This window comes from Myotis davidii, unplaced genomic scaffold, assembly GCF_000327345.1.
Source record: "Myotis davidii unplaced genomic scaffold, ASM32734v1 scaffold115, whole genome shotgun sequence".
NCBI lineage: Eukaryota > Metazoa > Chordata > Mammalia > Chiroptera > Vespertilionidae > Myotis > Myotis davidii.
The window spans coordinates 3,861,081-3,883,781 of NW_006291010.1; the positions used below are offsets into that span (position 1 = coordinate 3,861,081).

The following is a 22,701-nucleotide window of genomic DNA, read 5'->3' on the forward strand; positions in this document are numbered from 1 at the left end:
GACTTGCCTCGGAAAGGGACAGAAGCCTGGACAAGGGCACCAGGAAGAGAGCCAACTCTGCTAGACAAGATAAGATAGCTTGAGTACACAAGCCTTTTGCTTAAAAAAGAAGAGGGAGATTAGGTTTGGTACAGAAGAAGGACTGTCCACCTTCTGGCAGGAAAAGAATGCAATGGGAGTTTTTCTGCATCAAGATTGGTCTGATGTGGGGTGTCGGGGGGCGGGGGGGGGGAGGGGGAGAGGACGACTTGGAGCTAGAGTAAGGTGAGGCAAAGAGAACAGAAACATAGATGCCATAGTTCCTATGGTCAGGGGTGAGAAGGCAATGTAGAGATCCATCGGTGCCATCAGGAGGTTACAGGGTCTCAGCTGAGAGAACAGGAGTAGTAAAGTAGTAGTAATATTAACAGCTAACATTATTGAATGCTTATGTGCCAGAGTATGTTCTTAGTCACACACATATAACTCTTTCTAAAAATATATATATTTTTATTGATTTCAGAGAGGAAGAGAGAGGGAGAGATAGAAACATCATGCCCCCTCCTGGGGACTGAGCCTGCAACCCAGGCAAGTGCCCTGATTGGAAATCGAACCGTGACCTCCTGGTTCATAGGTTGATGTTCAACCACCAAGCAACACCTGCCGGGCTACACATGAACTCTTTTAATCCTCACAACAACACTATGAGTTCAGTACGAACATGCCATTTTATATAAAGCAAACAGGCACAGAGGTTAAATAACTTGCTTGAGGTTAGATGGCTTGGAAATGTTATAAGATTGCACTGCCTGTTTATTTGGTAGTCAGACACACATCCCTTTAGAGCAGCCGTGGGCAAACTATGGCCCGCGGGCCGGATCCGGCCCGTTTCAAATGAATAAAACTAAAAAAAAAAAAGACCGTACCCTTTTATGTAATGATGTTTACTTTGAATTTATATTAGTTCACACAAACACTCCATCCATGCTTTTGTTCCGGCCCTCAGGTCCAGTTTAAGAACCCACTGTGGCCCTGAGTCAAAAAGATTGCCCACCCCTGCTTTAGAGGAATCAAACAGAACTTTAGTTAAGCTAGCATACAACTTGTGCAGTGAAACTATGTGCTCAGTCATTAGGTTTGGGTGCAAAACCCATCTAATGAGGGAAATAGGCTGCTCTCCTCACTGGTGTAATGTATTTTCAGTGATGAGAATTTTTGACTTTTTTTTTTGGTTAATCCTCACCTGAGGATATCAACCAAGGTATGTGGCCTTAACCAGAATTGAACCCAGGACCTTTCAGTCCTCGGCCGATACTCTATCCACGGAGCCAAAACTGCTAGAGTGTGATGAGAATTTTTGGAATGTTGGGCACACCCTAGTTTAAGAATGCAAACACATTCCAAAGTGAAATTTCAATGACTGTTTTTCTTTTCTTTTGCCATAACGGTTATCACGGCAATTATAGTGAAGGGCAGACTGCAAATAGTCTTCAGTTATAAACAGGGAAATCAATAATAACTAGACTGCTTCACTCATTTTGTGTATTGCATTATAAACTTCTCAGGTATTCGAAGGCGGCCTGACAAAATTAGAAAATATTGTCAATCTCCATGACTTGTTTAAGATATTCAGAAGTGTTCAAATTTTTTTTCTTTTTTATTGATTTCAGAGAGGAAGGGAGAGGGAGAGATAGAAACATTGGTGAGAGAGAAACATCACCCATCTTTGCTGCCTCCTGCCACCCGTACTGGGGATCGAGCTCTTAACCCAGGCACGTGCCCTTGACTGGAATTGAACCGGGGACCCTTCAGTCCACTAGCCGACGCTCTATCCACGGAGCCAAACCGGCTAGGGCCAAAAGTGTTCCATTTCCAAGTGTTATGGAATAGTAAGAAGCTACGATAATTCCAGGACGAGGGGAACAGGGAAACCAAGACAGACAGTTAAATAGCAGTTTGCAGCCACCTAGTAAATCCTATCTTCCCTAGACCAAGGACATTTAAGCGTAAACAGTTTGAGGAACATATGTAATACTTTCAACAATATATATATATATATATATATATTTAAAGAGTAAATGGTTTGCACTTCTCCTCCCCAACCAGAGGATAAATAGCTTAAATCACCCTATTCGGGGAGACAGATAACAGAAATCCAATTAAGTGCCTTTTACCAACCGCATCCAAGGACAGACAAATTAAGAGAATAAATCTTATTTTGGTACATCATCCTGCAGCTGATGAATATTCTATTGCTCTGTCCCTAAAATCCCCCTTACATGCTCAGCCTTTAAAACCCCTGAAAATGAAGGCCCCAGGGCGCTCTCCCGTCAGGGAGCACACAGGAGCCATTCCGCCCTCCCCCCCCACCCTATTCCCCACATGTCCCCTAACCTCTAAGGGACCCCATGAGACCTGCCCGGGGCGCAAAGGCCCGGTTCTCTGGCTTCCCAGTGAGCTAAGGCAGCCGAACCTGGGCTCCCCTTGCGCGTTTCCCTCACCTGAGCATATTTTTGCTGCGGTCAATACATTCTTGTTTGCTTTTTTTTCTACACTTTGTCTCTTGATTGAAATCCTTCCCTCAGGAAGACAAGAATCGAGGGCTCCTCCTCTCACAGGTAATAAAACTACAAGCCTTCTTCCTCTTCCTGGGATTGAGTGGGATCCCCTTTCTTTAGAGTAAACCGGTGATCAGGTGGGCGCTATGCAAAACCCACCTGGGGGAGACATAGGGTGTTGTATTCAGAGAATGCAGAAAACGAAAGCGAAAACAATCTTCGGTTTCATCATAACAATAGTTATTACAGGTAGAACGATAAATTCTTGGCTAGACTTTTAGAGGAAAATAACAAAAGTTCTCCCGGTAGGGGCGGGGAGAAGACGTCAGGAAGCGACTTACTTTGGCTCCAGGAAGAGTCTAGAGAATCTCCAGACATAGTCTTCCATTTGTCCAAATGGAAGCGTATGTTAAGAAATTAAAAGCCCAGGACGTATTAAGGAGCTTATTCTAATCATCCACGAAATCCGCAGACCCGAGTGCAGGGCTTTCAATGGGCGGGTTGCCGATTTAAAAAGTGCACCTGCAGAGACCGAGTTACCCTGTGCTGGGCCCCGCTGCGCGCATGGCTCAACCCCACAGCCAACGCAGAAAGCATTCGGGCGGAAGACGCTACAGATCACAGCCATCACTGAGCGGAAAATCATCTATGGAGGCCCTGATTTCGTTTAGACTCTAAACTGAGGATTTGGAGCTCTTGGGGGGGAAAAAAAATGCTGCAGGAGAGGCGCACCCGCTCAAACTTTCCTCAGGAAACGAGCTGTTTACTGAGTAAACAAGCCGTAGCCACAGACACACCTGCTACTCCCAGTGGCGCCCAGGACCCGCCACCGCCACCTGCTGGCCACATCCGGGCACTTCTCTCTACAAAATCCTGACGTCCCGACGTCCGAGACGTTGGGTTCATTTGAAACACAGGCACAACCAATCAGAGGCGCAGGGCAGCGACCAATCCCCGCCCCCTTGGAGGCTCCGGCCTATGAGAAGGGGGTTGACACCACGCGCCAATCGGCACGGCTTTTAGAGACAGCGGCTCCCTTTTTGAATTGGCTGTGGCTGCCTCCCGCGAGGAATGGCGGTAACGGCGAGAGGAGCCGGAGTTTGAAGAAGTGGCACTCCCCGGGCGCTTGGTGAGAGCGGTGAGGCCTCTGGGCGGGATCGTGGGAGCGGGCGTGGGCTCGCGTACCGGGAGCCGCGGGCTCCTTTGCGGTGGTCCGTCAGCCCCGCCCCGGTGACCGCGGAATCCGCGCACCCCTGCCGGGTCCCGGCTCCGGGAGCTGTGCCCCAGGTACCGTGCCCTCAGCCGCTGCTCACCTGCCAGCTGTTTCTTCCGGAGGAGCCCGCGGGGGAAGGCAGGGAGCTGGTGGGGAAGGGGGCCTGGGCCAGCCGCGCCGCACCCCCTGGGGTCTTATCTCAGGACGCAGTGGTTTCGCTCCAGGATTCTTCGGGGCCGGCTTGTCTGCGGGCAGTTCAGTTGGTACATAAAATGCCAACCCATCCTGCCCCATCCGCCTTCCCTCTACCCCCCGTCCCCCCATCTCTTTCCACCACCCCCTCCGGTCCGCGCGCCGTCCTCCTCGGTGCAGGTGTGCATGGCTTAGTGGTGAGAAGCGCAGTCTCTGGGGTCATCCGGGAGTTGAACCCCAGCTTCACTCACGTGACTTGGGGGAAGTTACTTAACCTTTCTATTCTAGGTTTCTTTCTCAGCTGGAAACAATAACATTGCCCTCCTCTTAGCATTGTTGTAGATAAAAAATAAACACAAGGGTGAGAATGATGTCTGCCACATGTGAAGGGTTAAATAAATCTTGTTCATTGTAGTGTTATGTCATGTTTTCAGTGTTATTAAAGTTGTCAGTTACACCAACGACATACCCAGAATTGCATTTAGCTCCACCCACCGAGAAAGATGATTCCTAAACACTAAAAAGAAACCCAGAGTGAATATTTTGGTTTAGTGACAATTTTTTAAAAAAATATATATTTATTGATTCCGAGAGGAAGGGAGAAAGAGAAACATCACTGATGAGAACCATTGATCGGCTGCCTCTTGCAGCGCCCCCTCCTGGGGGCAGAGCCTGCAGCCCAGGCACCTGCCGAGACCAGGAATCAAGCCGGGACCCCCTGGTTCCTAGGTCGATGCTCCACTGCAGGGCCTGCGCGCTTTTGTTATTTGTACCATAGTCTACCGAGTCAGGTACTGGAGGGTTTCTGTTATAGAAGAGGAAACCGAGGTTCAAAGACGTTGAGTGAACTTTCTTTGGTTCAATATTAAGAAAAATGGGTGCTGATGCTTTTTATTCTTTTATTTTTTATTTTTAAAATTTTTCTTTTGCTGAAAAAGAAAAAAATTGTATAAAAGAAAAATTTTATAAACTCTAGTATAAAAGCAGAGTTTGCCCAAAGATCATGTTTGTTTCATGTGTTCTTATTCAAATGTATTCTTTTTCTAGTGAACTTAGGAGAGTACGAACAATGGCTGACAACAGTGTACTAACATGTGCTGGGAGGACCAGCTTGGCAGACTCTTCCATTTTTGATTCTAAAGTTACTGAAGCTTCTAAGGAAAACTTACTTAGTGGACCTACTTTGTATGTTGAAGGTAAATGTGCTTTCAAACTGCAAATCACTATTTTAATACTAATCGTATTGACTAGAGACTTTCTTATCATTTAACTGTAACGCTGTTAAGTTAGAGTACAGGTATTCAGTAAATATTTGATGACAATCTTTACACAACATAGCTTTAAAAAAATTATCTTTATTGTTGAAAGTATTATAGATGCCTCCTGTCCCCTAACCCTCAGTGACCTCCCCCTACACTTTTTATTGTATATCCATACAATATTGTGCACTCTGAAACTAGACAAATAGAAACAATGCGTCCCAACTTTGAAGGGAAGTCATATTGGATATTGCTTTTTCTGTATGTGAGGGTCATCTAGCTGCACCATTCTTAGCTAGACTGTATTCAGTTATATCTGGTGAGGTGAAAAAACTTCTTCCCTTACCTCACTATGTAAATGGGTCTTTCCTAAATTTGCATGCACTGTTGATGAAGATGATTGTACAAGATATTGAGTGCTTTCTTTGGTTAGGAGTGTTGATGTTTGTATATATGTTCTCTTCCTTAAAATGGAATGTGGCCAAAATATTTTTTAATAAGCTGGGAATTAAGTAATTTTAATTTTAGAGAATGTTATGATCTCAAAGATGGAAAATATAGTAGATATAGCCAAAAATGGGAATAGGAACTACTGATTTTGATGTTAATTCTTGATAAATATATTTAAACATTTTTAATTTTAATAGAAGAAATGCCTCAGGTTGAAACAAGAGTGGTATTGGTTCAAGAAGCTGGAAAACAAGAAGAACTTATAAAGGCCTTAAAGGTATGAAGTTTTAAGTTTTTAACTTTTTTAAAAGGCTGTTTTTCTTCCATTAGGATGTAAATAATTTTATAGTTTTAATCTCATACTTAAGTCTCTTTTCCACAGACTATTAAAATAATGGATGTACCAGTTATAAAGATAAAAGAAAGTTGCCCTGGAAAATCGGATGAAAAATTAATAAAAAGTGTTGTTAATATGGTAGGTTCAGCATTTCATTGCATGTGGCATGCTGCACTTCCCTTGATTGTATTCTTATATTACACTTATGGTGACGACCTAAATTAGGTGCAAGGTATATTGTGCACTCTGAAACTAGACAAATAGAAACAATTTTAAATTTATTTCTAAAATCTGGGTGTTTCTAAAACCCCAAACTATTGCACCTATTGCAAATAATGAAATCCTTGTCATTTGTCATTGTTAAATTTAAATGGCATATCACAAATTTACAAAGATCTGATACTTTTCTCTAAATTCTTTATCTTTTTTCTCATTACCTTTATATTTATTCTAAGTTCTTGCTTTATTTCCAAATTATAAATCATAATTATTGACAGTCACTAGGGAATTTGCCTCAGCATATGAAATATATTTAATTCTCTATACCAGCTGGAATAGTTTGTGAGGGCTGCCATACAAAATACCACACACTGGGTGCCTTAAACAACAGAAATATATTTTCTCATAGTTCCTTGGTCTAGGAGTCCAAGATCAAGATATTAGTAGGTTTGGCTTCTCTTGAGGCCTTTCTCCTTGTCTTGTAGGTGGCCGCCACTCTCTTGCTGTGTCTTCACATGGCCTTTCTTCTGTATATGCACATCCTGCTATCTCTGTTGTGTGCCCCCCAAATTTCCTCCTCTTCTAAGGACACAAGACAGATTGGATTAGGGCTCACCCATATGACCTCATTTTACCTTAATTATCTCTTAAAAGGCCCTATCATCAAATATACAGTCACATTTTAGGGTATAAGGGGGTTAGTTTCAACATGAATCTTGGGGATACATGATTCAGCCCATCACATCAATTACAACAGAAAACCCAAATCATTTAACCATTCAGAATTTTGCTTTAAATGGTTCTCTTTTTTTGTTATATGGGAATCATATAGGTACTTAAATATCTTCATTCTTTTTCATTGACTTACAGTATAAAGTGGTAAACAGTAATTTGCTTTTCTATATATCCTTGCCATGCTGCAATTGCCTACCTAGTTCACATCTTTCTCTTATTTTCCTCATATATACTGAAATGATTACATTAATCTATATCCTTTTGGAAGATCTCAAGTGCCATAGTTTTCTGTTTTTCCTAAAGACTTGTTGCACAAGAAGGAACCATATGTATGGCATCATTTTCTTGGTTAGATTACAGTGGTTGGCAAACTGCGGCTCGCAAGCCACATGCAGCTCTTTGGCCCCTTGAGTGTGGCTCTTCCTAAGCCTTAGGAGTACCCTAATTAAGTTAATAACAATGTACCTACCTATATAGTTTAAGTTTAAAAAATTTGACTCTCAAAAGAAATTTCAATCCTTGTACTGTTGATATTTGGCTCTGTTGACTAATGAGTTTGCCGACCACTGGTAGAAGAAAAAGCAATAGCGGTTATCTTAATGCATCCTACTGTCAAAATGTGTGTGCTTAAATTCATCATTTTTATTTTATATGCATACAAGATTTATGACTATTAAGTCAAGTCAAAGCTTAGGTCTTTATAAGAGTAATCTTCAAAATTTAAGATCTTAATATAGATGGAGATATATGTATATGTAAAAACGCAAATCAGCAACTAAAGAAATGACTCTTCACTCTTGAATATAATGTTCATTATGGTATGATTTAAAACTTAAGTTTTCAACAAATATAAAAATAAAATTTTGGTATTGAATTTGTAGGTCTTATTTAGAGTTATATGAATTAATTATATAATACATTTTATTTCTATAACTACATAAAAAAAATCAAGGAAATTAAAGTGCCCTTTGTAAAGATGGAATCAGTAGAAGAATATGAAAGTTTGGATTCTCCAGAATTTGAAAATGTATTTATAGTCATGGACTTCCAGGATCCTGTCTTTACTGAGTTATACAAGACTGATTGTAGAGTTATTGGACCACCAGTAGTATTAAACTGTGCACAAAAAGGAGAGGTAAGAAGAATATACATTTATTATGACATTTTTATTAATGAATGTTGCAAAAATTGATAAGCAGAAAATTCCGTTAATTGTTGAGAATATGAAATATTTAAAATAGGAATAGTAGTAGCTAGTGTATAGTCCTTTTGTTTTGTTTTTTTCTATTGTAATTTTCAGTAGTGAAAATCTAAGACCTTTGAAAGTTAGGCAATAAAAACTATATATATAATATGTAAGAGTTGTAGCAGAGTTAGTCCCTATTTTTTGGTTTTATTGCTATGTTTTGCCATTCTAAAGCTTGCCTTATTAACTTACAGTTGCTGAAGTCATTCCGTTTTTGTTATAGGTACTAGCAAGAAGCACATGACAATCTTTAATTCTCTGTTTTGGTTGAGAAGTGTTGCTTTCAGAAGCCGAGTAAAAATTTTAAAGTCCAAAATTAAATATACATATATTAAATGTTAAATATCTGTCTATTCTTATTCTGATATGTATGTGTTAAATTGGTTAAAATATTTACTGATTACTTCCATCATTTTAGCCCCAAAATTGGGAGCATACTTGGTTCAATTTTATGTTATATACCTAATATTTATAAATATTTGACCTGTTTTAACTTTAATTGGAAGCATTTACAGTAATCTGTGGAGTCAGAAATCTGTTTATTGATAATATTTCACGTGACAAAGTATATTTTAGAACTAAAGGTTTGAATATATTTGTGTTTAATTTGCAAATCAAAGTGTGCTTAGATTATGTGTATCAAATGATTTGGGAATTGTGGAAATTTTATTGTGAAACTAGCAATATTTTGCTATTTTTATTGCATATTGAAAAATGCAAATAAATCTTTGCATTGGGATAGTTGATTGATAAGGGGGAAGATATTTTTAACTTGAGAAAGATGTATTCTATTTTCTACTATAAAGAAAGCTCATAGATTTAAAATTATTCTTCAGCCTTTGCCGTTTTCATGTCGTCCACTCTATTGTACAAGCATGATGAATTTAGTACTATGCTTTACTGGATTCAGGAAGAAAGAAGAACTAGTAAGTATTTCAAAACAATCTATTCAAAGAATATTTTCCTTAAAGTATTCTTATTGCCCTGGAAATTCACAGAAATGCTTTTCTTTTGTTTCATTAATCCTCACCTAAGGCTACTTTTCCATTGATCTCTAGAGAGAGTGGAAGGGAGGAAGAGAGACAAGGAGAGAGAAACATTGATTGGTTGCCTCCCACACATGCCCCAACTGAATGTGTTGGGGGTCAGGGATCAATCCTGCAACCCAGGTATGTGCCCTTGACCAGAATCAAACCTGGGAATCTTCTATCCACTGAGCCAAACTGGCTAGGGCTTTAAAAAAAAAGAAAAGAAAAAGAAAATACTGATTTCAGAGAGGAAGGGAGAAGGAGAGAACGATAGAAACATCAATGATGAGAGCGCATCATTGATTGGCTGCTTCCTGCATGCCCCCTACTAGGGATTGAGCCTGCAACCCAGGTATGTGCCCTGACCTCCAGGTTCATAGGTCTATACTCAACCACTGAGCCACACCAGCCTGGCTCACAGAAGCTTCTTTGATATGTAAGTTTCTATGTTGGAGCTAATGGAAGATTAATTTTGTGGGAAGAATTTTGGTGTGATATAACCTCGTGTTATAAAAAATAATGTATTTAGCTGTGAAAGATAGCTTAAGTAACTAAGTTTTGTGTGATCATCTTTACTAGCTTATTTTATATAATAAAAGACTCATTTGCTAAGTGTCCGGTTGTCCGGTTGGCCATTCAACCAATCAAAGCATAATATGCTAATGATATGCTAAGGCTGCCCAACTTTTCTCTTTGATATGCACCCACTACCAGGGGGCAGACAGTTGACCAGTCGACCAGTTGCTATGATGTGCACTGATCACTAGAGGGCAGATGCTCTGACCAGTAGGTTAGCTTGCTACTGGGGTCCGGCTGATTGAGACTGGGCGAGACGGGCCAGACACGCCCTGGAGCCCTCCCACGGTCCCTCTGCAGCTGGCCAACCTCCCACGTCCCTCCCCGGGCCCAGTTGTGCACCGGTGGGGTCCCTCAGCTTGGCCTCACCCTCTCGCAACCCAGGACCCCTCGGGGGATGTCGGAGAGCCGGTTTCGGCCTGATCCTGCAGGCCAGGCTGAGGGACCCCACTGGTGCAGGAATTCATGCACTGGGCCTCTAGTCACTATATATAGTTTTGTGCCAGTAAAACATTTTTAATTTTTTTGACAAAGTTTATACCTTTATAAAAATTCCTATATGTACCTTATAAAATAGAAAGTATTCAGTTAATGCTAAATAAGTTGTAAAAATAGTTTAAATTTTTATTTAAATTAATTATAAAGCTAATATTGCTTAATTTTTCTTTTGAGGTCAGATTGGTGACATTGGTCCATCACATGGGTGGAGTTATTCGAAAAGACTTTAATTCCAAAGTAACACATTTGGTGGCAAATTGTACACAAGGAGAAAAATTCAGGGTATGTAAACTTGGGTATTTTTGTTTATTTCAGTATTGCATCATTCAGGATTAGATTTAATAACAGTCTCATCTATGTCCTATAATTTACTGAAGCTCAGAAATTCAATTTTTGCTTTATGTACATGTAGCAACATTTTTTTCTTTTTTCAAACACTGTTTTTTGTTGTTAATCCTCACCTGAGGATATTTTTTCTTTTCTTTAAAGCATTTTATTTATTTATATATTTATTTTTAATCCTCACCAGAGGATATTTTTCCATTGATTTTTAGAGAGTGGAGGGGATGGGAAAAGAGAGAGAGAAAAAAAAAAGAGAGACATTGATGTGAGAGAGACGTATCAGTTGGTTGCTGCATGAGCTCCAACAGGGCCAGGAATTGAACCTGCAACCCAGGTACCTGCCCTTGACCTGGAATCGAACCCCTGACCCTTTGGTTCTTGGGCCTATGCTCTAACCACTGAGAACACTGGCTACAACACAAAATTTTAAATCATACGAGTGTGGTCTCGGGTTTTAAGGTGGCAATGGAACTTGATTTAGGTCTTCAAAGATGAGTAGGATTTTGAAGGTTTGTTGATGGATAACATTTCAGGCAGATGAATACTATTTGCAAAGGTTACTATGAGCATTAGTAAATGAGGGGGGTTGGGAAGTGATGAGAGAGATACATACATAAAAGTCATCTTTTATAAGAACAGAGCAGAGCTATCTTCCTATATAATAAAAGGGCAATTTGCAAATTGACCCTAATGGTGGAATGACCAGAACGACCGCTCGACCAGTCACTATGAGGCACACTGACCACCTCTCGGTCCCTTTCCCTGGCCGGCAGGCTCTGATCACCTGATGGTGAATGGGGAACCGGGGGGTCGTGGCGGCGGGAGCTGGGGCTGGCTGTGGGCAGCCAGGGAAGATGGCCCTGATCACAGGCCAGGCCTAGGGACCGTACCCGTGCATGAATTTCGTGTGCTGGGCCACTAGTGTTTTTATAAAATGCTCCTAAGTTTTAACTTGTGGAAATATTAAAACAAGAGAAAGTATCTTTATTAGGGTTAAAATCTTAGTTAAGATTATATTTGAAAATCTATGTTAGGGAGACTTTATCTCTCTGTTCCAACCCTTCATCAGTGTATTTATTATTTATGTAGCAAATGTTAATTTCAGTTAATTCCAGGGAATTCCTACTTTCTAATTCATACTGAAGTTTTTAGTTAATCAGATGTTTCCTTCTTTAGTGCTGTCATGGGAGTCAGTTCTTTCAAGAAAGTAAACATGAAAGGAGAAATAAACTATAACAAAGGTGAACTTCATCAACTTCATAGATACATTTATTTAAAGTACTAGTAAAATAAGGAAATGGTTTGCATATCATGGAATTTGTTTTAATCTAAGTTGTATGATTGAGAGAGTTTTTTCCTATTAACTTTATATTATGTTACAAAGTAGGTGAATAATGATCAAAAAAAGTATGTATGTAATTGCTTGGAACTTCCATGAATGCAGTTATTTAAAGTAAAAATTAATAGTAGTTTAATGTTTATATTTTTAGATTGCTGTGAGCCTGGGTACTCCAATTATGAAGCCAGAATGGATTTATAAAGCTTGGGAAAGGCGGAATGAACAGTAAGTGTTTAAAAATTCAGTACAAGGGGGCCTTGACTTATGAGTGTCCTGACTAACGAGTTTTTTGAGATACCAGCTGTCCCTCCCCCGATTTTTTGCATTGAGTTGATAGAGTAATTGGAGTTAATGAGCTCCTTAAAGAGCTCCTTAACGAGCTCAGTCTCGGAACGAATTAAACTCGTAAATCAAGGCCCCACTAGTTTTTTATGTGAATTAAATGTTATGGAAGTAATCCCATGTGCTTCAGACCCTAAATTCATAACTAATATAGAAGAAAATGAACTCAGTCTTGGGGTAGCTTGGGGAATAAAGGTTAGGAAGAGTGAAGTTATAAAAAAAAAAAAGTTATGGCTGGCCAGTGTGGCACAGTGGTTCAGAGTCAACCTATGAACCAGGAGGACACAGTTTGATTCCTGGTCAGGGCACATGCCTGGGTTGTGGGCTCAATCCCCAGTAAGGGGCATGCAGGAGGCAGCCAATCAGTGATTCTCTGTCATTATTGATATTTCTATCTCTCTCTCTCAAATCAATAAAAATATAAACAATTATGAAATATTGAAAATTGGAAGACATCTGAGAAATGATTTTTATTGTCATAAATATTTTAAAATTATTAGGTAATACCTTAAAGCATCTGGATATTTGGATCATGTTGTGTTTTTTCTTATTTTATATTTTTCTGGTTATATTTTAAGTGGTAATTGCAATTCATAATCTTTTTAAGCTTTCCAACCTCATAATTCCTTGCTGTTGTGCTTCTTAATTACTTAATATTTAATGAAATTTGAACCCCTAGCACACAATAAAATTTCATGTACAGAGTAGGAATGTGAATCTTGTAAAAATTAACCATGATCAAATTTAGTCAGAATTTAATTCAGGATGACGTGAGGACACATCAAAAAAATTTTTTTAGCTTTTGTTATTAAAATGTTAAAGTTTTGTTAATATTTCAGGATCCGATGTAAAATATTTTCAATAAATGGATTATGCTAAAACCTTGAGGATTAGAAATTGATGTACCTAATTTGTTGAATTTAAGTTAAGCTGTTTTAGAAGAATATATATATATTTTTAGGGATTTCTGTGCATCAGCTGATGACTTTAGAAATGAATTTAAAGTTCCTCCATTTCAAGATTGCATTTTAAGTTTCCTGGGATTTTCAGATGAAGAGAAAACCAATATGGAAGAAATGACTGAAATGCAAGGTAGAATTTGGCATAATTAAAAAGTTTTATATATATATGTGTGTGTGTGTGTGTATTTTTTATTCCTCACTCCTGCCTAATGACTTCCTGGTGAATATGCCTCTTAAAAAAATTTTGGGTTTGCCGAAACCGGTTTGGCTCAGTGGATGGAGCGTCGGCCTGCGGACTGAAAGGTCCCAGGTTCGATTCCGGTCAAGGGCATGTACCTGGGTTGCGGGCACATCCCCAGTGGGGAGTGTGCAGGAGGCAGCTAATCGATGTTTCTCTCTCATCGATGTTTCTAACTCTCTATCTCTCTCCTTTCCTCTCTGTAAAAATCAATAAAATATATTAAAAAAAAAAAATTTTTGGGTTTTGCCCTGGCAAAGTGTTTCTGTTGGTTGGAGCATCGTTCTGCTTCAGTGTCACGGGTTAGATTCCTGGTCAGGAAATATGCCAAGGTTGTGTGTTCCATCCCCAATTGGGGCGGGTATGGGAGATAACCAGTCGATGTTTTCCTCTTTCTCTTTCTCTTCCTCTTTCTCTCTTTCTCTTTCTCTTTCTCTTTCTCTTTCTCTTTCTAGAGTTCTACCAAGAACTCATTCAGCACTGCATCTGCTTAGAGTTGAGACTATTCCAACTCCCTTCCTCCCCCCCCCCCTCTTCCTCTTCCTCTTCCTTTTCCTTCCTCTTGGAAAGAAAAAGGATTTGTGTTTGAAGGTAGTTTGCCTTATTTATATGTTTGTATGCATTTTTTCTTTAGGAGGTAGCTATTTACAGGTTGGAGATGAAAGGTGCACTCACCTTATAGTTGAAGAGAATACAGTAAAAGAACTTCCATTTGAACCTTCAAAGAAACTTTATGTTGTCAAGCAAGAGGCAAGTAATTAAAAAATGAGATTGGTTTTCTAAAAATATTTCAATTGGCATTTCTGATAATGCGAATTCTTAATTAAGATGTTGTTTTTCTCACCTAGTGGTTCTGGGGAAGCATTCAAATGGATGCCCGAGCTGGAGAAACTATGTATTTATATGAAAAGGTATGCTTTTTAAAAAATGTGTCTTAGTTATTTGTTCTGTAAATTTGATTGTATAAAGATGACACTTTTATCTAAAAAGAGCATGGTATAATTAGCATATAGGTCATCTTTTACATCATGTTTAGGAGTTTGAAAACAATTGGAGTAGTCGTCTGTCTATTTAGGTAAAACCACTCATTGTAATGGATATTGTTGTAATCTTATGCCACTAAGAGGCCTGGTGAACAAAATTCTTGCACTGGGGGCATGGGGGTCCCTCAGTCCAGCCTGTGCCCTCTCACAGTCCGGGAACCCTCAGGGGATGTCCTACTGATGACTTAGGCCCTCTCCCTTAAGCCGTAAGTTGGACATCTTTAGCACTGCTGCAGAGGTGGGAGAGGCTCCTGCCACCACCACTGCGCTCAGCCGTGAGCCCAGCATCTGGCTGAGCAGCGCTCCCCTGTGGGAGTGCACTGACCACCAGGGGGCAGTTCCTGCATTGAGCATCTGCCCCCTGGTGGTCAGTGCGCGTCATAGCGACTGGTCGTTCCACTGCTCAGTTGATTTGCATATTAGCCTTTATTATATAGGATTCTGTACTAATAATTGGTGGTATTATTATGAACACTAATATCCCTATCTTTAGAAACTTAGAACCCTAAGGGAAAGATAGATATGCAAACAGTTATAATGCATAATTATATATGCCATAATTGAATAATGTATTTTAACTAGCCTCATTCTGAGAGACTTGGGTAGGATTAAAAAGAGCAAAGAAGTGTTGAGCCAATTTACTAGGCTAACCTGGTAAGGACATTCAAGTTAGGCAGCAAGTGGGAGTGGTATGAAAGCTTGAAAGTATGTTAAAATAGCAAGTAGCTTAGTATGGCTTTAGAAAAATAATGTGAGAAAGAAGGCCAACAGATAAAGCTTACTAAGTGGGCAGAATTAAGAAGTTTTTAATATATTGAAGAGGTTTAAATTTTATCCTATAAGTCAGCAACTTTCAACCTTTTTTATCTCATGGCACACATACACTGATTACTAAAATTCTGTAACATATAAAAAAAATATATTTTTTGCCGATCTAACAAAAAGTAGGTATAATTTTCATTCATTCCCACTGGATGGCTATTCTTGTATTGGCTGTTGTCATTTTTTTATTGGACAGTCTAAAGCAGTGGTCGGCAAACTGCGGCCCCTTGAGTGTGGCTCTTCCACAAAATACCACGTGCGGCCGCGCACGTACAGTTGCGATTGAAACTTTGTGGCCACACTCAAGGGGCCAATGAGCTGCAGTTTGCCGACCACTGGTCTAAAGGAAATGAGGCCTAAATAGGTATTGCGAGTTTAAAAATTCTTATAGCACACTAGTTGAAAATCACTGCTGTAAATATTGGGAGACATTTAATAGTAAGGGGGAAGATGTCGTTAAAAACAATGACTGTAGTAGTAGAATGTAGGCAAGGCAAATCCTGCCTCCATGCTGGATCTTGGTGAAGTATGGTATCATTTACCAAAATGTGGCATAAAGCTATAGAAAAGGTTTTATGGGAAGATGTACTTCAGTTTGGGATTTAATAATTTTAAATAATAGAACACTGAAGATGTGTGGGTTTAAACAGGTAAATACTATATTGTGTTCTCTTCTCAATGTTAGGTTCTTAACATAAAGTTAAAATGCTTTAGATATTGAGAGAGAGCTTTTAAAATCTAGTGTTTGACAAATGTTGGAGAGCAGTGTGTCTAGCACGTGCTAAATGCTAGGGATACAGTGAACAAAATGTGAATGGCTCCTGCTCTCCTGGAGTTTATGGCCTAATGGGGAATAGATAGTAAACAAGCTTACAGACGAATATGTAATGGTGATAGTGCTATGAAGAAAAGGAATGAGGTGCTAGGGCTTAGACAACTACAGTGGTCCCTTGACTATTATGTTTTATGAAGCCTCTGAATTACCTGGCAGGGTATATAGTTGTAAATTATTGTGCAAAATCCAGGTTTTATCGGACTCAAATATATTTTTCTTTTGTTCCCGTCTCAGTAAAGAGCCATGGAAGTGAAATTGAGGTTTTTGTGCTTTTGATTGCAGGCTAATACACCTGAGCTCAAGAAATCAGTGTCACTGCTTTCTCTAAGTACTCCAAACAGCAATCGCAAAAGACGTCGTTTAAAAGAGACGCTTGCTCAGCTTTCACGAGAGACAGACCTGTCACCTTTCCCTCCCCGTAAGCGCCCATCAGCTGAACATTCCCTTTCTATAGGGTCACTTCTAGATATCTCCAACACACCAGAGTCTAGCATTAACTATGGAGGTAATTCACATTTAAAATTTATCTTTAAAATTTAGTGGAATGGAATATTGTTAAACTATAGGTAAATCTCTGCTTATAGTGAATATGAAAGGCTCTGCCTTTAATTACTTTCCTAGTTGAGGAGAAAAGGCACATGAAAATGCTTCTATTTAATGATTGTTTACTGTATGCTAAGTGCTTTTGTATATTTTTTGTATTTATAAGATTGATTTCATTTCTCCTATTTTACGGATGACTAGACTGAGGCCAGAGAAATAACTCATTAAGGGTCACACAGCTATAAAGTGATGGAACCATTCAAAGAGCATTCTTAGCACTAGCTAAATAAAATTATAGATGTATTATGGGGAAAACAGATACAATGAAGTCAGAGGAGGCTGAGTTTACTTTGTTCTAAACTGATACAGGAAAGCTACAATGAGTTCTTCTCTGTTGATCATCAATTTTTAAGTTTTTAGTCAGCATATAAATAATGTTGTGTTTTCTAGACTTGATAAACAATCAAAACCTTCCATTGATCTCGTGGTACTCGCCATTTATTATTCCCTTTTTCTCTTCCCTTTCACATGAGTCCTCTTCAAAGAATTACCTTGGTCCACTATCTCATTTTCTGCTTTTCATTCTTTTCAACCCATTCCAGTTGAACTTCAGCCCCCCGCCCTACTGTGACATTGGATCTTTCTAGAGAGATGACAGTTTCTATGCAATCAATAGTATCCAGCACATGAACAGCTACTTACTTCTGGACTCATTTTTTTATCTTGGCTTATATACATTTCTCATTCTCCTTTGCCCAGCTTCACTCTCCAACTCTGAATGTTGAATGTTATTCCTTTGTTGTTTCTTTTTTTTTTATTTTCCCTAAATGATCTCATTTAATTCCATGGCTTTAACAGCATTTATCTGCTGATGTCCCCAAAATTTGTTGTCTTCCCTTTCCAATTACCTACTTCATGCCTCCTTGTCCGCATCTTAAACATAACATTATCAAATTATAACTTTGATTCTCTCTACCACTCTCAACACTATTCCTTTGCCATACTTTGTCAACTTTTTCTGTAGAAAAGATCTCTCTCAGACAAATGCAGTGGCCTCTTTATATCCAGTTTTGCCTTTCTACATTAGCATTTAACAATGGTCTTTAAAATTATATAAATTAAATCAGCAGTCACCAACCTTTTGGACCTCCCGGATCACCAGTGGTCCATGGTCCACCGGTTGGCGACCGCTGAATTAGATCATGCCACTCTGCTTAGTCATTGAGTGGCTTTGTATTACCATAACTTGCATGTTCCTATGTAATCCTTCCTCTTCTACCTCTAACCTCATGTGGTATTATGCTTTCCAGTGATACTCTCTAAGCTTCAGTCACACTATCTTTGTTATTCTTTGACTATTTCTACTACATCCATAGCTGAGGAACATTAAACTTTCAATTAGGAGATTCTGTATATAATGTTGCAATATTCTAATCATACTGATAGCAAAAAAATGTATTTTAAGCTTTTATAAAATTTATTTTAATTTTTCTTGAAATACATATAAAATATATGAATGCATCCTCCCTGCACGTGGGTTGGACTAGATGTTTTATACTAAGATACTTTGAACTAACAACAAATTTGCAGTTGATGTTGGGTATTTTTTGAGGGAGGCTTTCTTCGTGTGTGTGTGTGTGTGTGTGTGTGTGTGTATGTGTGTAGAAGTCGAGGCGTGAGCAGGCAGTCAACTCATAAGTCAAGGCACCACTGTATATATATTTATATATATATATATACTAGTGGCCTGTTGCAGGAAGATTCCTGCAAGAATAGGGCTTCCTGCGGCTGGAGCGAAGCAGAGAAGGGAGCGAAACCCGCTGAGGCCTCCCGTCTCCGCAGCCTTGTCTCCATTCCTGTCTCCGCTGCCTCTACTTTGCTCCCTCTGTAGCGCTTCGCTTCCACATTGTCTTCAGTCTTCGCTCCCAGCTGGTATGTGCAAATTAACCGCCATCTTGGTTGTGTTAATTTGCATATAGCCGCTCTGATTGGCTGGTGGGCGTGGCTTAAGGCATAGTGAAAGTACAGTCAATTTGCATGTTTGTCTTTTATTAGTGTAGATATATGGAGAGTGTAATCAACCTTTTCCTCCTTTTTTAACTTAAATATTTCTATATGTTGCCTTTTATTTTGAAATAATTTCAGATTGCAAAAATACTGCAAATATAAAGATCCCTATATACTTTCTACTCAAATTTCCCAAATGGAAATATTCTATGTTTGCTTTAACATTCATTCAGTCATTCATTCATTTATCTTCTCTTTCTGTCTCCACACATATTTTTAATGTTTGAGATTACATTGTAGATAAGTTGTGCCTTTATGTCTAACACTTAAATTTATATTTCTTAAAATATAGGGAGATTTCTTGTATTTTGTAATTAGGAAGTTAACCTTAATGCTATGATCTACCCCACAGACCTTCAAATTTTATCAGTTGTTCCATTAATGCCCTTTTTAGCAAAAGAGAAAAGTTTTTTTTTTTTTTCTTTTTACCCCCTCTCATCTAGGATCCATTCCAGGATCACAGGTTATGTTACATCTCTTTAGTCTCTTCTAATCTGGTACAGTTCCTCAGTCTTTGTTTTAATGACCTTGGCATTTTTAAAGAATACAGGCCATCTGTTTAGTAAAAAAGTCTGTCAATTTGGAGTCAATGATATTTTTGACAATTTTTTTCTGGCCTCATGAGGAAATTTTAGCATAATGAAAATCTATATGGTGGTGTATTTATAAGAGTTAGTATGCTTTCCTTTTTTTGTTAAATCCATGCAATGTTTAGTACTTATATCTGGCCTGCATTTTAAAACATTCCTCCTTTTTTATTTTTTAGAAACACCAAAGTCTTGTACTAAGTCTTCTAAAAATTCCACTCCGGTTCCTTCAAAGCAGTCAGCCAGGTGGCAAGTTGCAAAAGAACTCTATCAGACTGAAAGTAATTATGTAAATATATTGGCCACAATTATTCAGGTAAGAGTTTGGTTGCAAAATGATTTCTGTTCCAGTGTTTCTACATAAAAAAATCTAAGAGATGTTATTTCTTACAAGAAAACTACATAAGCATAGAATTTGAACATAGATATTAAAAATGAAAATGTGTGACAAAAACTGCTCTTAGGGAAATGCCGTAACTGTAATAGTAATTTTTATTCGTGCAGAAATAGCACCATACTTTAGAGTGACTTTAAAGAGAGAAGGTTCCTGATTAGATGATCATAGTGGGCCAAGTTTAATTCAGAACTTTGCAGGTTCCTTGTCAAGATTCTGCATTTATATTTATATTTGGAATTTGGAGATAACTTTTTCTGAAAGTGTGTGTTCTATAGAGTCATTGCTTTAGGTAGTGCTATATATATGTGGAAAAAAGCTATAACAATGAAGTGTAACAATATGGATGTCAGTACTTCTTAAAAAATCCTTTCATATGTCAAATTTTCTTAAACTTTGCAATAGTTAGTCATAAATAAATGTTAACTCCTTGTTTTTTTTTTTTTTAAATATATTTTATTGATTTTTCACAGAGAGGAAGGGAGAGAGATAGAGAGTTAGAAACATCGATGAGAGAGATACTTCGATCAGCTGCCTCCTGCACATCTCCCACTGGGGATGTGCCCGCAACCCGGGTACATGCCCTCGACCGGAATCGAACCTGGGACCTTTCAGTCCGTAGGCCGACGCTCTATCCACTGAGCCAAACCGGTTTCGGCAACTCCTTGTTTATCACTATTAAAATGTACTGTGAAGTTATTTCTGAAGAAAAAACAATTCTAATGAATCCTTGTAATATGAGGTTGAAGAAAGTATTAAGGAATAAACCAAAACTCAAGGTTCTGCAAGACATAATAATAATAGGACTTTTCTGGGAATCTGTAGAAAGAAGGAATAAATTTCTTTTAGGGAATGATGGATATAGTTTGTCAGGAAAATGAAGTTAATACCGTCAAACTTATCTTTGAATAGAAAAATTATAGTGATAAGAAATGGAAATTTCTTGGTAGTAATGGAGAGATTATCCTTCATAGTTAATTTGTTTAGTAGTAGTCAAGGTTTCATGAGGCCTCAGCTGTATTAAACTTTACTTGTTTTAAGTCATCCTTTCTCTTCCTCAAGGGAAATATCCTGAATGACTTTCTAGTTTAAGTTTTTATAGTCAGCCAAAATGTAGTTGAGTAGTAGAATATCCTTGTGGCATACACTGTTCATATACTTTGGTAGCATTTATTAACTAGAGATGTAAATTCTTTCAAGCCATGGTAAATGCACTGGAATTTCAGAATTCTAATTTGCATATCAATTAAATTTTCCAGAACTCCTCTTTAAAAAGCCCTTGAAATTATTAAACTGCATACAGAATTTCATACTGCTATAAGCCCTTGAAATTATTAAACTGCATACAGAATTTCATACTGCTATGCTTAGTATAAACTCACCTGATCTTTTACTGAAAAGATTATGGTCTATCCCTGGCCTCTGTGGCTCAGTTGGATGAACTTTGTCCCATGCAACAAAAGGTCACAAGTTTGATTCCAGGTCAGGGCACATGCCAGGGTTGCATGCTCAATTCCCAGTAGGAGGCAGCCGATCAATTTTTCTCATATCAATGCTTCTCTCCCTTGCCTTTTATCTCTCTAAAATCAGTAAAAACATATTAAAGAAAAAGATTAGGGTCCTAATTCATGATAGTGTTTTCTTGAAGCTCTATTTTAGGACTGATGTGCTCTTTTTTTTTTTATATTGAATTTAGAGTAAATTTTAACATAGCTCCTAAATTAAATAAATATGTAGCATACTATCTAATAAAGACAGAATATGCAAATTGACTATCACACCATCACAAAAGATGGAGGTGCCCAGTCCCCTCAGCCCTACTGGAGTCCCCCAGTCATTGCAGCCCCCAGGGGGTGGCAGACCTGCAGTGCGGCTGGAGCCGCCCTCAGCTCCCCAGCTACCCAGGGCCGGCCCGAGGTGCAGGCAAGTCTCGAATGGCAGCTCCCCAGCTGACGCCTGAGGTGCAGGCAAACCTTGGATGGCAGCTGCCCAGCTGCCTAGGGCTGGCCTTAGGCGCAGGCAAACCTCAGATGTCAGCTTGGCAGCCAATACCCGAGGTGCAGCCAGGCCTGGGATGTCAGCTGCCCAGCCACCCAGGGTGGGCCCAAGGCGCAGGCAAACCTATGATGGCGGCTGCCCAGGGCCACCCGAGGCTCAGGTAACCGGGGCTGGCCAAGGCTTGCGCTGCCGGCAGTGGCAGTAGCAGAAGTGTGATGGGGCATCGCTTTCTGCTGCTCACTAGGTCACCTCCCGCCCCAACCCTGAGAGCTCCCAGACTGTGAGCAGGCCTGGCTGAGGGACCACCCCCTTCAGTGCATGAATTTTCATGCACTGGGCCTCTAGTACATTATAATATAATGTAGTAGAATAACCTAACTATTCCAGAATATTATAAAAATTTACACTAATAAAAGACAAAGATGCTAATTGACCATACCTTTGCTATGCCCTAAGCCATGCCCACCAGCCAATCAGAGTGACTATATGCAAATTAACCCAATCAAGATGGCAGCCTGCAGCCATGGGGCTGGAGCAAGCCAGAGGCTTGGTTGCTCCGGCGATGGAGGAAGCCAAGCTTTGCACCTGCCTTGGCCAATTGTGGCCATTGCAAAAGGCAACAAAGTTTCAATTATAGAAGATAAATAAATACCAGATAACTGCTTCATAGAAGACAGATAAATCCCAGATACCTGGTTCCTGCCAACCTCGACTGGGAGCTTGGGTGGCTAGGGGTTGTGGCCAGCCTGCAAACAGCCATTAGCCCCTCATCCAGGCTGGCCACACCCTCATGGCCCTCTGAGCTATTTATCCCTCAGGCCCTCACCCAGACTGGCCAGGCACCCGAGTGGGGACCCCCACCCTGAAGGGGGAGCGACCAGCTGCAAACAGTCATCATC

General features: G+C 39.4%; 1 protein-coding gene across 8 annotated transcripts in view; it reads left to right on the forward strand.

The window, feature by feature from the left end:
• Nucleotides 1-3,591: 3,591 nt before the first annotated feature.
• The window catches only part of ECT2 (epithelial cell transforming 2), a 54,966-nt gene continuing 35,856 nt past the window's right edge, over nt 3,592-22,701 (forward strand). The window contains exons 1-13 of one of the 8 annotated variants that reach the window (XM_015564180.1): nt 3,592-3,666; nt 4,990-5,138; nt 5,852-5,928; nt 6,034-6,126; nt 7,895-8,077; nt 9,025-9,114; nt 10,465-10,572; nt 12,123-12,196; nt 13,275-13,405; nt 14,148-14,263; nt 14,362-14,424; nt 16,496-16,718; nt 19,590-19,726. In XM_015564180.1, the coding sequence (XP_015419666.1) occupies nt 5,012-5,138; nt 5,852-5,928; nt 6,034-6,126; nt 7,895-8,077; nt 9,025-9,114; nt 10,465-10,572; nt 12,123-12,196; nt 13,275-13,405; nt 14,148-14,263; nt 14,362-14,424; nt 16,496-16,718; nt 19,590-19,726 (1,422 nt within the window). In that variant the 5' untranslated portion in view covers nt 3,592-3,666; nt 4,990-5,011. Of the gene's footprint in view, nt 3,667-4,989; nt 5,139-5,846; nt 5,929-6,019; nt 6,127-7,894; nt 8,078-9,024; nt 9,115-10,464; nt 10,573-12,122; nt 12,197-13,274; nt 13,406-14,147; nt 14,264-14,361; nt 14,425-16,495; nt 16,719-19,589; nt 19,727-22,701 lie in introns of those variants that run through there. The other 7 variants (XM_015564179.1, XM_015564181.1, XM_006764118.2 and 4 more) reach the window with 7 other exon arrangements.